General features: G+C 51.7%; 1 protein-coding gene across 1 annotated transcript in view; it reads right to left on the bottom strand.

Moving 5' to 3' along the window:
* The window catches only part of TMC2 (transmembrane channel like 2), a 59,993-nt gene that overhangs the window by 32,845 nt on the left and 14,316 nt on the right, over positions 1 to 12,832 (bottom strand). The window contains exons 5-10 of the mRNA XM_066386619.1: positions 12,160 to 12,250; positions 8,415 to 8,496; positions 7,934 to 8,040; positions 6,180 to 6,278; positions 4,700 to 4,842; positions 842 to 989 (exon numbers count right to left, since the gene is read on the bottom strand). Coding sequence (XP_066242716.1) covers positions 842 to 989; positions 4,700 to 4,842; positions 6,180 to 6,278; positions 7,934 to 8,040; positions 8,415 to 8,496; positions 12,160 to 12,250 — 670 coding nt within the window. The remainder of the gene's footprint in view (positions 1 to 841; positions 990 to 4,699; positions 4,843 to 6,179; positions 6,279 to 7,933; positions 8,041 to 8,414; positions 8,497 to 12,159; positions 12,251 to 12,832) is intronic.

The following is a 12,832-nucleotide window of genomic DNA, read 5'->3' as shown; positions in this document are numbered from 1 at the left end:
CCCACATCGAACTGCACTGAATAGGTATGAAACCGGGAGAGTTTTCCTTTTATTTGGTGCAGATTTCACATTTCTATCGTCTTTTGTTGCTTTCCTGTGACCGGTCAAAAGTGCACCATGACTTTACGGAGACACTGTGTTTTCATAATAGAAATAACACAGAAGGGGGGAGGGTGGTAGGACGCACAGTGGTCCCAGTTGAGCTCTTTCCCTTTAAAAAAGCACGTATTTTGTTGTTAACTGTTATTCTGGTCCACATACCGACAGAAGCTTAGATGTACTAAATAATGACTCTGGGCCAGCTGAGGCACTAAACACGTCCCATGCAATTTCCTTCTTAATCCCAACAACAAGCCAGTAGAGGAATGACTGTTATTACCTGTATGGCGGACACTAAGGATCAGAGAAATTTCAGTAACTGGTTAGGAGTATTTTAAATCTATAGACCAAAGAGATCACAGATCGATTCTTCTTATTGGGTCTTCTCCTCCAGAGAGGCTGGCTTACTCCACAGAAGCCTTCTGGCCAAACTTCTTCTCTCAAATCCAGATAGTAACCCTTTTTAGCTTTGCATGTGGTCTCTCTCACAACGCCTCCACTATGGTACTCTAGCGCAACAGCAACCATAGAGAAGATATAAACATGTGGGCATGGCTTTGTTTCCAAAACAAAAAACAAAAAAACTTATCTACCAAAACAGGCAGTGGGCTGGATTCGGACCCTGAGCCATAGTTTGGGGACCTCTTTTCTAATCCATGAGCAAGGTATATATTGCTCCCAAGGACTGGAGGTACCCAAAGTTCCCTCCGGGAAGGGGGAACTGCCTTGGGCAGGTGGCTACCTTGAAGCTGGTGGTGATGGAGGCATACTTGTTGTCTGCCGTCTCTGAGTTCCCGATCAGGTAGTCCCAGCTGGTGAACATCTTGAAGCTGAACGTGAAGGTATCGCTCTCACCCTCGCCGGTGCTGCCTTGGGTGTTGCTGGCCATTCTGCGGGGTGAGGGGTGGGGGATGGGGGGGGTGTCACAGCACTGCTGTTCTGTCTGCCCGGTTTTGGCGGCGTCATCCTAAGGGAACCTGCACCTGAAGCAACCTTGGGCACAGGCAGCAGACATCTAATGAAGGGAATGAATCAAGCAGGGACACGGACCAAGACAGATTGGATTTGGGGCGCCTTCCCCCTCCATTCAGAGGCCCCTGTGAGCACACACGGTGTCATTTGTGTGACACGGAGCCTGCAGGATACAGGACACTGAACGTCACTTTCTTCCCCAGTGTCTGTTCTCCTGGGGCTTCACGTGCCTGTCAATGTGTTTTGTTGTTGTTGTTGTTGTTTGTGGGGTTTTTTGTTTGTATTTTTCTGAAGTGAGAAGTGAGGAGGCAGACAGACTCTCGCAAGCACCCAACTGGGATCCACCCGGCACGCCCACCAGGGGGCAATGCTCTGTCCATCTGGGGCGTCGCTCTGTTGCATCCAGAGCCACTCTAGCGCCTGAGGCAGAGGCCATGGAGCCATCCTTAACGCCCGGGCCAACTTGGCTCCAGTGGAGCCTTGGCTGCAGGAGGGGAAGAGAGAGACAGAGAGGAAGGAGAGGGGGAGGGGTGGAGAAGCAGATGGGCACTTCTCCTGTGTGCCCTGGCCGGGAACTGAACCTGGGATTTCCACACTCCAGGCTGACGTTCTACTGCTGAGCCAACTGGCCAGGGCTTGCCTGTCAATGTTTTAGAACTCTTTGTTCTCACAGAGGACCATCCCTTTCTAACTTATTTATTTTCTTTGCCAGAAAATGTACTCTTTTTTTTTTTTTCCGATATAAAATCCAATAAACTCGAGGCAGTAGGTACTGCACCCAGGTAACATGTACGTCCTTTTCCTTCCCTTTTAAAAGATTTTATTTATCGATTTTACAGAGAGAAGGGGGAACGAGAAGTATTAACTCATAGTTGCTTCACTTTAGTTGTTCCTTGGTTGCTTGTCATATGAGCCTTGACCTGGATAAGCCCAGGGTTTCGAACCGGCGACCTCAGTGTTCCAGGTCAACGCTCTACCCACTGCGCCACCGCAGGTCAGGCATGTATGTCCTTTCCTTAAGTAAGCTTGGTTGAAAACATCTTCAACCTGCCTTGTTACCCACCCAGCTCATCCTATCCTCCACTTCTCTGTGGCACTCTCTCCCAAGAGGTCCGCTGTGTGGCAATCACAGAATCCCAAGCACGGGCTCTCTCGGTGTGGAGGAGGGGTGCAGTGTGGGGGGGTGCTCCTCTCAAACTCTATTTTTTTTTTTTTTTTCTGAAGCTGGAAACAGGGAGAGACAGTCAGACAGACTCCCGCATGCGCCCGACCCAGATCCACCCGGCACGCCCACCAGGGGCGATGCTCTGCCCATCCTGGGCGTCGCCATATTGCGACCAGAGCCACTCTAGCGCCTGAGGCAGAGGCCACAGAGCCATCCCCAGCGCCCGGGCCATCTTTGCTCCAATGGAGCCTTGGCTGCGGGAGGGGAAGAGAGAGACAGAGAGGAAAGCGCGGCGGAGGGGTGGAGAAGCAAATGGGCGCTTCTCCTGTGTGCCCTGGCCGGGAATCGAACCCGGGTCCTCCGCGCGCTAGTCCGACGCTCTACCGCTGAGCCAACCGGCCAGGGCTCTAACTCTATTTTACGTGTTGGCTTTTGGGATTTGTTATTGCAGGGGCTTGGTTGGCTTAGTTGGCTCTTTGGTCCATTAGGAAAACATTCCGTATGCTTATACGCATCTGGGATAATAGCAGAGAAACACATAACATGAGGCTAGGAATGAAACCAAGCCTGTCCCCTTCTTTGTTTTTTGTTTGTTTGTTTCTTTGTTTATTTTTCTTTTTTTCTTTCTTTCTTTTTTTTTTTTTTTTTGTATTTTTTTCTGAAGCTGGAAACGGGGAGAGACAGTCAGACAGACTCCCGCATGCGCCCGACCGGGATCCACCCAGCACGCCCACCAGGGGCGACGCTCTGCCCACCAGGGGGCGATGCTCTGCCCCTCCGGGGCATCACTCTGCCACGACCAGAGCCACTCTAGCACCTGGGGCAGAGGCCAAGGAGCCATCCCCAGCGCCCGGGCCATCTTTACTCCAATGGAGCCTTGGCTGTGGGAGGGGAAGAGACAGAGAGAAAGGAGGGGGGGGTGGAGAAGCAAATGGGCGCTTCTCCTATGTGCCCTGGCCGGGAATTGAACCCAGATCCCCCGCACGCCAGGCTGACGTTCTACCGCTGAGCCAACCGGCCAGGGCCTGTTTATTTTTCTTGTTGCTTGATAGAGCTGGGCAGCCAAGTGTCACCTCATGATGACTGCTGCTTGCTGGGTGGGCTGTCACGAGCACTTCTCCTCTGAGACGCAGTAGAAAGCCAAGCTGGGCCTGCGCATGGCCCTTGCCATGGTCTCGCCATGCTGCGAGGGTTCTCTGCTCCCCTCCTGCAGACACAGCTGCCCCTGCTCTCCCAAGAGAGGTGGCCCTATGTGGCCCTGCTGAAGGGTGGCGAGCCCTGGTGTTCAGGTGTGGGCAGGAGACTGGGTCACCCCGCCCTGCACCAGCCTTGATGAAGAAGAAGGCAATTCATGGGGTGGGTCAAATTTTTCTTTGGAAAGTTAAATTAAAAACCACAGACCTGCCTGACCAGGCAGTGGTACAGTGGATTGAGTGTCGGACTGGGATGCGAAGGACCCAGGTTCAAAACCCCAAGGTTGCTGGCTTGAGCATGGGCTCATCTGGGCTTGAGTGTAGGATTATAGACATGGCCCTATGGTCACTGGCTTAAGCCCAAAGGTCACTGGCTTGAAGGCTAAGGTTGCTGGCTTGAGCCCAAGGTTGCTGGTTTGACCAAGGGGTGACTCGCTATGCTGTAGCCCCCCCACCCCCCGCCCCGGTCAAGGCACCTGTGAGAAAGCAATCAATGAACAACTAAGGTGCCAAAATGAGGAATTAATGCTTGTCATCTCTCTCCTTTCCTGTCAGTCTGTCCCTATCTGTCCCTCACTCTGTCTCTGTTACAAAATAAATAAATAAATAATAAAAAGAACCTCAGACCTAATTAAGACCCCGTTAAGAACCAAGTCCTTTTCTAACCACTGAGACAGGGAGAGTTGGGGTCAGTGAGGATACCACAGCTTGTCAGAGCCACATGCATTCATTTAGGCTTACTGTGTATACCCCCATAAGTTCCAGGCTGGGCTCTCACATGCAAGCTCCGAGTTATAGAGGAACAGGACAGCTTCTCTGAGAAAATTGAGCTTTGAGGAGAGCAAAAAACAGATCTTGCAAACTTCTCTAGTCTGACCTTACCAGGTACCATACAACCCACACGGGCATTTTTGACACTTCCTAGGTCTCACTAGGATAGATGTTTCTATCAAAGGCCTCAGGGCCTTTGCACGGGCTCCTCTTTTGTCTCAAATGCCCTGCCCAGACATTCAGCATGGCCGGTTGTCTTAACCTCATCTAAAGGAGTTTTTATCCCATTTCCCAGAACTTCCCACATCACCCTATATGTCTTTTATATCACATACAAATCATACAGCAATCTGCGTTTGCTTTATTCTCTCTCTCTCTCTCTCTCTCTCTCTCTCTCTAAATCCCCCACGAGAAGGTCAGTGGGCACAGAGTAGCCACGGGAGTGGGATGCTTGTATGAAGAAAATTAAAAGTCGGTAAGTAAGATGGTCAATACTTACGATCTAATGACAATCATCAGGCTATAGCCGAACACGCTGACCCCCACCATAAAGTAAGCCATGGGCAATCTGTACCTCAGCCACCCGATGGTCCTCTGGTCGTTGTAGTAGCCATAGAAGAGAGCCGAGTATTTAATGTAGCCCTGTGGGACAGCAAACCCAAAGGCTCTGGGTCTGTAAGCTCGGCGAAGCCACCAGACACTTCCACTCTCCCGGGCATTTCTTTCCCAGGGGTTTAGCGGGAGTCTGAGGGGAGGAAGGAAGAGTTCTGGGTGCTCTTGTCCTTCCCTGCCCTTCCCCCAGTTGCTCCCAAGTCTCCCCATGTCTTCCCCAGTGTCCTCTCTCCATTCTCTCTATCTCTCCATTAGATACAGGATGGAGAGGAGAGCGTGGTTGGGATGAAACTAGAGATAAGGCGTGGTGTGTGTGTGTGTGTGTGTCCGCGTGCACAAACAGCTCCAAACCCTCAGCCGGAGCGAAGGCAGGGAGGGAGGCACCAAAAGCAGGTGACGCGTTCGGGGACTTCCCCCAAACTTGGTAACACTGGGGCACGAGGTGTGAGGTCTCAGACAGACCAGGGACTGGAGAAGTGGGGAACAGCCACGTCAGGAATAGTTCTTTTTTTTTTTTTTTGCAAACCCAGTTCGGAACACTGGATTCATCCTTCCTTTTGGGGACGAGAATAAGTGACTATCAGAGGCGAGGGGTGACGGGGTCAGGTTCGCGTTGTACAAAGGTCACTCTGGCAGTAAAGGGAGTCAAGACTGTAGGAGCCCAGCTGCGTTGGGGAGCAGAGGCTGAAGGTTTAGACAGGATTCCTGGTCCAGCGGGGCGTATTCAAAGGAGAGATAAGGTGTGTGTGTGGGGGGGGGTGATGAAATGGGGACCAATATGAGAGATGCTTCGGAGATAGGCTCAGACTTAGTGATCGGTTGGACGTGGGGGCGGCGGTGGGTAAGAGGGAGACGTGGGTGAGGGTGACTTTCAGGTTTCAGCCGTGAGTGGTGGGAGGAACGGTTGGTTCCAATAAAGGAGATGGGAAAAGACGTGGGTTTGGTTCAACAGATGTGGGGACTGATGGAGCCACGGGACATTCCCTTGAGGATGCCGTGCGTGCGACACCGCGGGGAAGGCAGCAGTCGCCGTCGCCGTGGGGTCTCCACGTGGGGATGGGGAGAGAAAGCCAGATCGCGAGAGCCACTGACACTGGTCTGGCAGCAGGAGGGAGCAGTGTTCTCGCGGGGACTCACGCCCATCCATCGGGGCACACGTGTGCCCCGGAAGAGGCGCCAGAGGAGGGGACTGAGGAAGACAGAGTTTGGCCGACTCCTTCTGCACTGCGCTGGGATTCTATTTGACTAAAGCACTGTTTTTTTTTTTTTTTCAAGAACGCAAGGCAACGTGTCTCGCGTATCCACGCGATGTTGGGACCTCACGCTCACGAAACCGAAGTGCGTCGGCAGGCTGGCGAGGATGGTACCTCAAAATCCCAGAGGACGGCGAAATCCATGGCTTTTTCTTCCTCTGCCCGAGGCACCGTCTTCCTGGGGATGCTTCCATAGGGCATGCCCATCAGGACCTGCGCGGGGACGGGAGATTCCGTGTGCAGACTTTCCTCCTCAGACAGCCTGTCATAGGGACCAGAGGCGCCTTTGCACCAAGGTCCTAGGCCGGCCCTCCGGAGACCGGGGACCTCATTCACCAAACTTCCTGGGCAACTTTGCCCCAGTTACTGATTCTTTCTTTGTCTCTCCATTCCTCATTTCTTTCTAGGAAAGGATCTACCTATATCCACAATAGGGTTATATTTCAAAGAATAGTGAGGAACCTTTTTTTTTTTTTTGTATTTTTTTTCTGAAGTTGGAAACGGGGAGGCAGTCAGACAGACTCCCGCATGCGCCCGACTGGGATCCACCCGGCACACCCACCAGGGGCGATGCTCTGCCCACCAGGGGGCGATGCTCTGCCCATCCTGGGCGTCGCTCTGCTGCAACCAGAGCCATTCTAGCGCCTGAGGCAGAGGCCAAGGAGCCATCCTCAGCGCCTAGGCCAACTTTGCTCCAATGGAACCTTGGCTGCGGGAGGGGAAGAGAGAGACAGAGAGAAAGGAGGGGGGGAGGGGTGGAGAAGCAGATGGGCGCTTCTCCTGTGTGCCCTGGCTGGGAATCGAACTCGGGACTTCCACACACTGGGCTGATGCTCTACCACTGAGCCAACCAGCCAGGGCCTGAATAGTGAGGAACCTTATTCAAATCCAGTGATTTTTTTGGGAGGGTAGTGAATTATAATATAATACGTTCTATCCCTCTCCCCCCCCCAGGGTAAAAGAGAAAAAAACTGACTGAGCTATTAATTCTCCACTGATCTTAAAGTAAAATGAGAAGTAAAAAATTGTAGGGTCTGCCTCTTCATTCACACACACAAACATTTTGGTTTCACTTTCTTTTTTTTTTTTACTGATCCATCCAGGCAATTGAGGTGAATATAGAATTTAAAATGAATGACTGGGGCCCTGGCCGGTTGGCTCAGTGGTAGAGCGTCGGCCTGGCGTGCAGAAGTCCCGGGTTGGATTCCCGGCCAGGGCACACAGGAGAAGCGCCCATCTGCTTCTCCACCCCTCCCCCTCTCCTTCCTCTCTGTCTCTCTCTTCCCCTCCTGCAGCCAAGGCTCCATTGGAGCAAAAGATGGCCCGAGCGCTGGGGATGGCTCCTTGGCCTCTGCCCCAGGCGCTAGAGTGGCTCTGGTTGTGACAGAGCGATGCCCTGGAGGGGCAGAGCATCGCCCCCTGGTGGGTAGAGCATTGCCCCCTGGTGGGCATGCCGGGTGGATCCTGGTCGGGCGTATGCGGGAGTCTGTCTGACTGTCTCCCCGTTTCCAGCTTTGGAAAAATACAAAAAATAAAAATAAAAAATAAAATAAAATGAATGACTGGTTTTTTATAAAACAGAGAATATTTAATATTTATATAAATGTTGATGGTGGTCATGATAAGCCTTAACACTCTCCAAATATATACAGAGTTCTTTTTTTTTTAAGATTTCATTTATTCATTTTTAGAGAGGAGAAAGAGAGAGAGAGAGAGAGAGAGAAGGGGGGAGGAGCAGGAAGCATCAACTCCCATAGATCCCTTGACCAGGCAAGCCCAGGGTTTCGAACTGGCGACCTCAGCATTCCAGGTCGACGCATTATCCACTGCGCCACCACGGGTCAGGCTGTACAGAGTTCTTTCCTTACCTCTGGGATTATGACTAGACCAAATATTAAGCCAAAAAGGACCAGGTTAACGCCATACATCCACCGGAGGAAGATGAAATAGGATGCCACAGAGGACCCAAAGTGACCTGCGGGGAGGGAAGATGGCGGGGTGTAAAGGTGGCGGGCGGAGGGAGCTAATGCTACCGGCACTTTCTGTGGGCGCTGGATCCCGTTTGCACATCAGTCTGTGGAACGGACATCCTGTCCTCCATTTCCTTTTTCCAAGTAAATCAGCCGCGGCTCCCGGGCTGAACGGATGTGCCTCCCCCCGCCCCCCATCAGAAAGTGAAGAAACGCAATGGCAGTCTGGGTCTAGCTAGCCCACAGCCCCTCCTGTTCCCTAACACAGCGGGACCTGCAAAATCATCGAGTCGGATGGCCGGTCGAGACCGCCATCCCAGCCCTTGGACCACTAACTTTTCAGTAAGCCGGCTGGACACGGCGAGGCCCACATACTCACTCTCAATGTCCTTGATCTTCATTTCCCAGGGAATACACTGCGTCCTGACATTACCGAAGTCTCTCTTAAACTTGACCCATTTCTGAAAGTAAACAGGTAATAACGACCCTCAGTTCACAAACACACTGCTGCTCTGGGGCCTGGAGGGGCATGTTGTAGACCTTGACCTGTCAACCCGAGGTGGCCCGGTGGGTGAGCCTGCTATCTCCGAGGCCACGAGCCCGGGGCGGCCAGAGGTGGAGGTTAAATCCTCACTTTCAGTCAGGTGTGGAGGGAGAGAGAGATGCCAGGGAAACACGACACCTTGTGTGTCTCCACTGTTCTGACAGTTTATCTACGAATTTAGAAACTTTGTGTCTCATTCTGCTTTAGGGCCTCAAATGGGTTAGCAGCTTCTGATACAACTTCCTTTACCTTACAACATAAATTTAGAGGGGGGGGTTGTAAAGGAATCTCACGAGGCTCACACCCACGCTTGGCAGACAGCCACGTGCCTACATCTGACAGGAGTTGTTGCTACAAGGCTGGGACACCCGGCAGAGGCCTCAGCCTGTGGCTCCCCATTCTTCTCCTGGTCAAACAATAGCCTGCTTGGGTCCCCCCCCACCCCGGAAAAAAAATATTAGGAAGCCATCATGCCCCTTTCTACAATCTTGTCCCAGCTCCAACACTCAGAGTTTGTACCAATCAGAAACCCGAGTAGCTGCCTGTCTGTTGGCGGGGTGAAATTGTAACAAAACCCTTTGGGGTGGGGGGGCGGCTGCTTTCCAACAACGCCAACCCCCTGGAAATAAACCCATTTGGCATATTAAACATTCGTAGACGAACAGCAAAGAGGTTAGTATGGAGAAGATCCTAAGATCAGTTTCTGTTATTGCGAAGGTCTCCTAAGAACTTGCTCACGAAGGAAGCGAGGTTTTTCCCCTTGTGGAGTCACTCAGGATGAAAGGGCGAGGAAATCAGACAGGTTTCCAGACCGGAAGGTTTGACCTCGTCCTAATGGGGGTGACCACTGAGTAAAGAAGGAAACCACCTGTCAGAAGGGGGATGTGCCCGCCGGTGCAAAGGAGAGGAGGGGGCCGTCAGCACAAGATGCCCAGCTGTCCCTCCGACAGGACGGGAGGGACGTGGGGAATGGCAGGTGGTGGACACTGGACACGTCGGTCCCGTTGCTTCATCTGCTTTGCTTAGTTCTCATTCTGTCCTTAAAAGTCACCTTTGGCCGATTTGGCTTCCCCCGCAGGTCTGCCCGTTAAGGAAAGCGCTTGCCTTGAGTGTTTTGGTTTCTGTGGCGGGAATTTTTCGTTGCAAAGAACAGATCGGGATAGGGATGACGGGGTAGCCTTCTGTAGAACGGACGCTGCTAAAAAAAAACCTCAAACATCAGAGGCGTTGCTGATGCAGAGTTCTCGCATCAGCTAGCTATTTCTCCTTGTAAATTAATAATAATCTGGTGTCTGGTTTTATGTATCCATCTCATAAGCTTTATTCATGTGAGTCCTCCCTGTCAGGATGGATCTCCTGTCAGGGTGCTGATAACATCAGTACAAAATACAGGCTTGCAAGGGGATAATGAGCCTGCCCAGCGGGGGGCCCTGGAGACAGAGCCTGCCAGTCGGTCACCTGGCAACCGGTCACCTGGCAACCGTCTGACAGCCCGGCAAGGCCGCGGACATCTCTGATACCGAGGCGGTGGAGCGGAGGCAGCGGCGGGGTGGGGGTGGGGGTGGGGCCGGGGCCGAGAAGCTCTGCATTGAGGCTCTGGCCCTTCACTGGCTTAGAGAATCAGAAAACTGGGTGGGGGACAGGGGCAGGAGAAGACGCCACAGCCCCCCACCCCCACCCCACCGAGCTGGGACGGGGTGACTGATTGTGCCTGTCATCCTGTTCTCCAGCCACCTAGGAAACATGATTGCAAATAGCGGTTGAACCAGACACGGACACGCCATATACGTCCTGTCTGTGGCTGACGTCTGGATGGGTAAGAGCGAGCGAGGCGGCCTGGGAACTCAGTCCTGTAGAAAACGGGACACCAGCCCCTTGACATTTGGGGGAGGCAGTTCCTCCAGAACACATGGGGTACATTTTGAGAAAGGGTTTCAGCTTTCTTAATAGGACGCAGAAGAAATATGGCTTCTCGAAGAAAGGCATTAAAAACCTGAGGTACAAAAGAAGATAGGTATAGCGTGGAAGGTTTACCAGGTAGCCAAAAGTTCAGTCATGGAGTGAAAAGAAACATTATTTCACTCAGAAGGAAATTGATGACATGATCTTGAGAATAAGGCGGAGACACTTCAAGGCAAAGGAAGAGGACACAGGATCAATAACCACGAGGGAAGGTCGATGCGGAGGACAGAGGACAGGCAGGAACCCTTTTCTAAGGATGGAGCTCCAACTATCTGAATAGGAACACGACTGAGCAAAATCATTTCTCAAAGCCGTAGTGGGCCTGACCAGGCGGTGGCGCAGTGGATAGAGCGTTGGACTGGAATGTGGAAGGACCCAGGTTCGAGACCCCGAGGTCGCCAGCTTGAGCGCGGGCTCATCTGGCTTGAGCAAAAAGCTCACCAGCTTGGACCCAAGGTCGCTGGCTCCAGCAAGGGGTTACTCAGTCTGCTGAAGGCACATATGAGAAAGCAATCAATGAACAACTAAGAAGTCGCAACGCACAATAAAAAACTAATCATTGATGCTTCTCATCTGTCTCCATTCCTGTCTGTCTGTCCCTGTCTATCCCTCTGACTCCCTCTCTGTCTCTGTAAAAAAATAAAGAAATAAAAATAAAAAAAAAAAGCCGTAGTGGGGTGGGGGAGCACACTCCTCTGGGAAAGGGAAGATCTGAGCGTGCAGTTGTTAAGTGGTAAATAGCTTCTAGATAAAATTAATAAAAGGGCCCATCGATAGCTGTCGAACAATTAAAACTGGAAACGGAGAAAAAGAATAATATCAGGAACACACAAAAAATTCAAACCCAATATACATAAAAAATCACCACAAAAAATGATGGGGCAACCATCTGCAACGGGCCGGTAAGACAGAGGAAGATCTTGTAAAATAATCAAGTGTTGGGAAGGGTGTAAAAGTATCAAAGTGGCCCCAAGAAAAAGCCAAAACTGGAATGCACCAACCACTAGGCAGAGAGCCATGAACACCACATATTTTAAAATGTAATTCCGTGAGAGCCATACAACCACCTGTGTACATTATGCATTAGCCAATAAAAATTTGGTGTTGTCCCGGAGGACAGCTGTGATTGGCTCCAGCCACCCGCAACCACGAACATGAGCGGTAGGAAATGAATGGATTGTAATACATGAATGTTTTATATTTTTAACGTTATTATTTTTTTATTAAAGATTTGTCTGCGAGCCAGATGCAGCCATCAAAAGAGCCACATCTGGCTCGTGAGCCATAGGTTCCTGATCCCTGTACTAGGGCATACTAAAAAAAGAAAAGATCCATGTAACACTATAAAAATGGATGGTTCGTCCAACAATGTTCAGGGTTTGGAAGATAAGATCCCAGCTAATGTTAATGTTACCAGTCGAGGTCTTGCCAGAGAGAAAGCAAGTTTCAAATAGATGGACACCTCCGCACGCAGCGGGATACGGCTGGGTCCCTCCCCTGGATGAACGGGAATGGTCCAGTGGGCCTCGCGGTCGCTCATGACTGGGGCGGGGGAGGGCTGGCAGGGGCCCGCGAGGGTCACCCAGACTCGCAAGCGCGCAGCCTCTGCGTCACGCACCTTGGTCATCAGCATCTTGTAGGCGTAGAGTCGCCGGCCCTTCCCCTTCCCCAGGGCTCCCTCGTACCGCTCCACGAATTCTTGGGCCTCCCTGGTTAGAAAAAACAAAACAAAAAAGGGTGAGGTCAGGAATTCGATGAACACCTGGGGCCCAAAGACGTCGGAACCACTCACATGAGGGTTCTTTGTGGCTGACGTTGAGTATAATGTAGGATCCATGAAGGAAGGGCTGCTGTCATTGTTTCTTTCTTTCTTTTTTTTTTTTTTTTTTTTACAGAGACAGAGAGTGAGTCAGAGAGAGGGATAGACAGGGACAGACAGACAGGAACGGAGAGAGATGAGAAGCATCAATCATTAGTTTTTCATTGCGCGTTGCAACACTTGAGTTCATTGATTGCTCTCTCATATGTGCCTTGACCGCAGGCCCTCAGCAGACCAAGCAGTTCCTTGCTGGAGCCAGCAACCTTGAGTTCAAGCTGGTGGGCTTTTTGCTCAAACCAGATGAGCCCGCGCTCAAGCTGGCGACCTCAGGGTCTCGAACCTGGGTCCTCTGCATTCCAGTCCGACGCTCTATCCACTGCGCCACCGCCTGGTCAGGTGTGGCGTCATTGTTTCTTTTGTCCCCCAATTTCCCCAACGCCAGCCTAGGGCATGGTCCAGGGTAGTCACCTGT

Source organism: Saccopteryx leptura, chromosome 5, assembly GCF_036850995.1.
Source record: "Saccopteryx leptura isolate mSacLep1 chromosome 5, mSacLep1_pri_phased_curated, whole genome shotgun sequence".
NCBI classification, from domain to species: Eukaryota; Metazoa; Chordata; class Mammalia; order Chiroptera; family Emballonuridae; genus Saccopteryx; species Saccopteryx leptura.
Note: the sequence above shows the minus strand (reverse complement) of the source record. Positions and strands in the feature narration are given on the sequence as shown.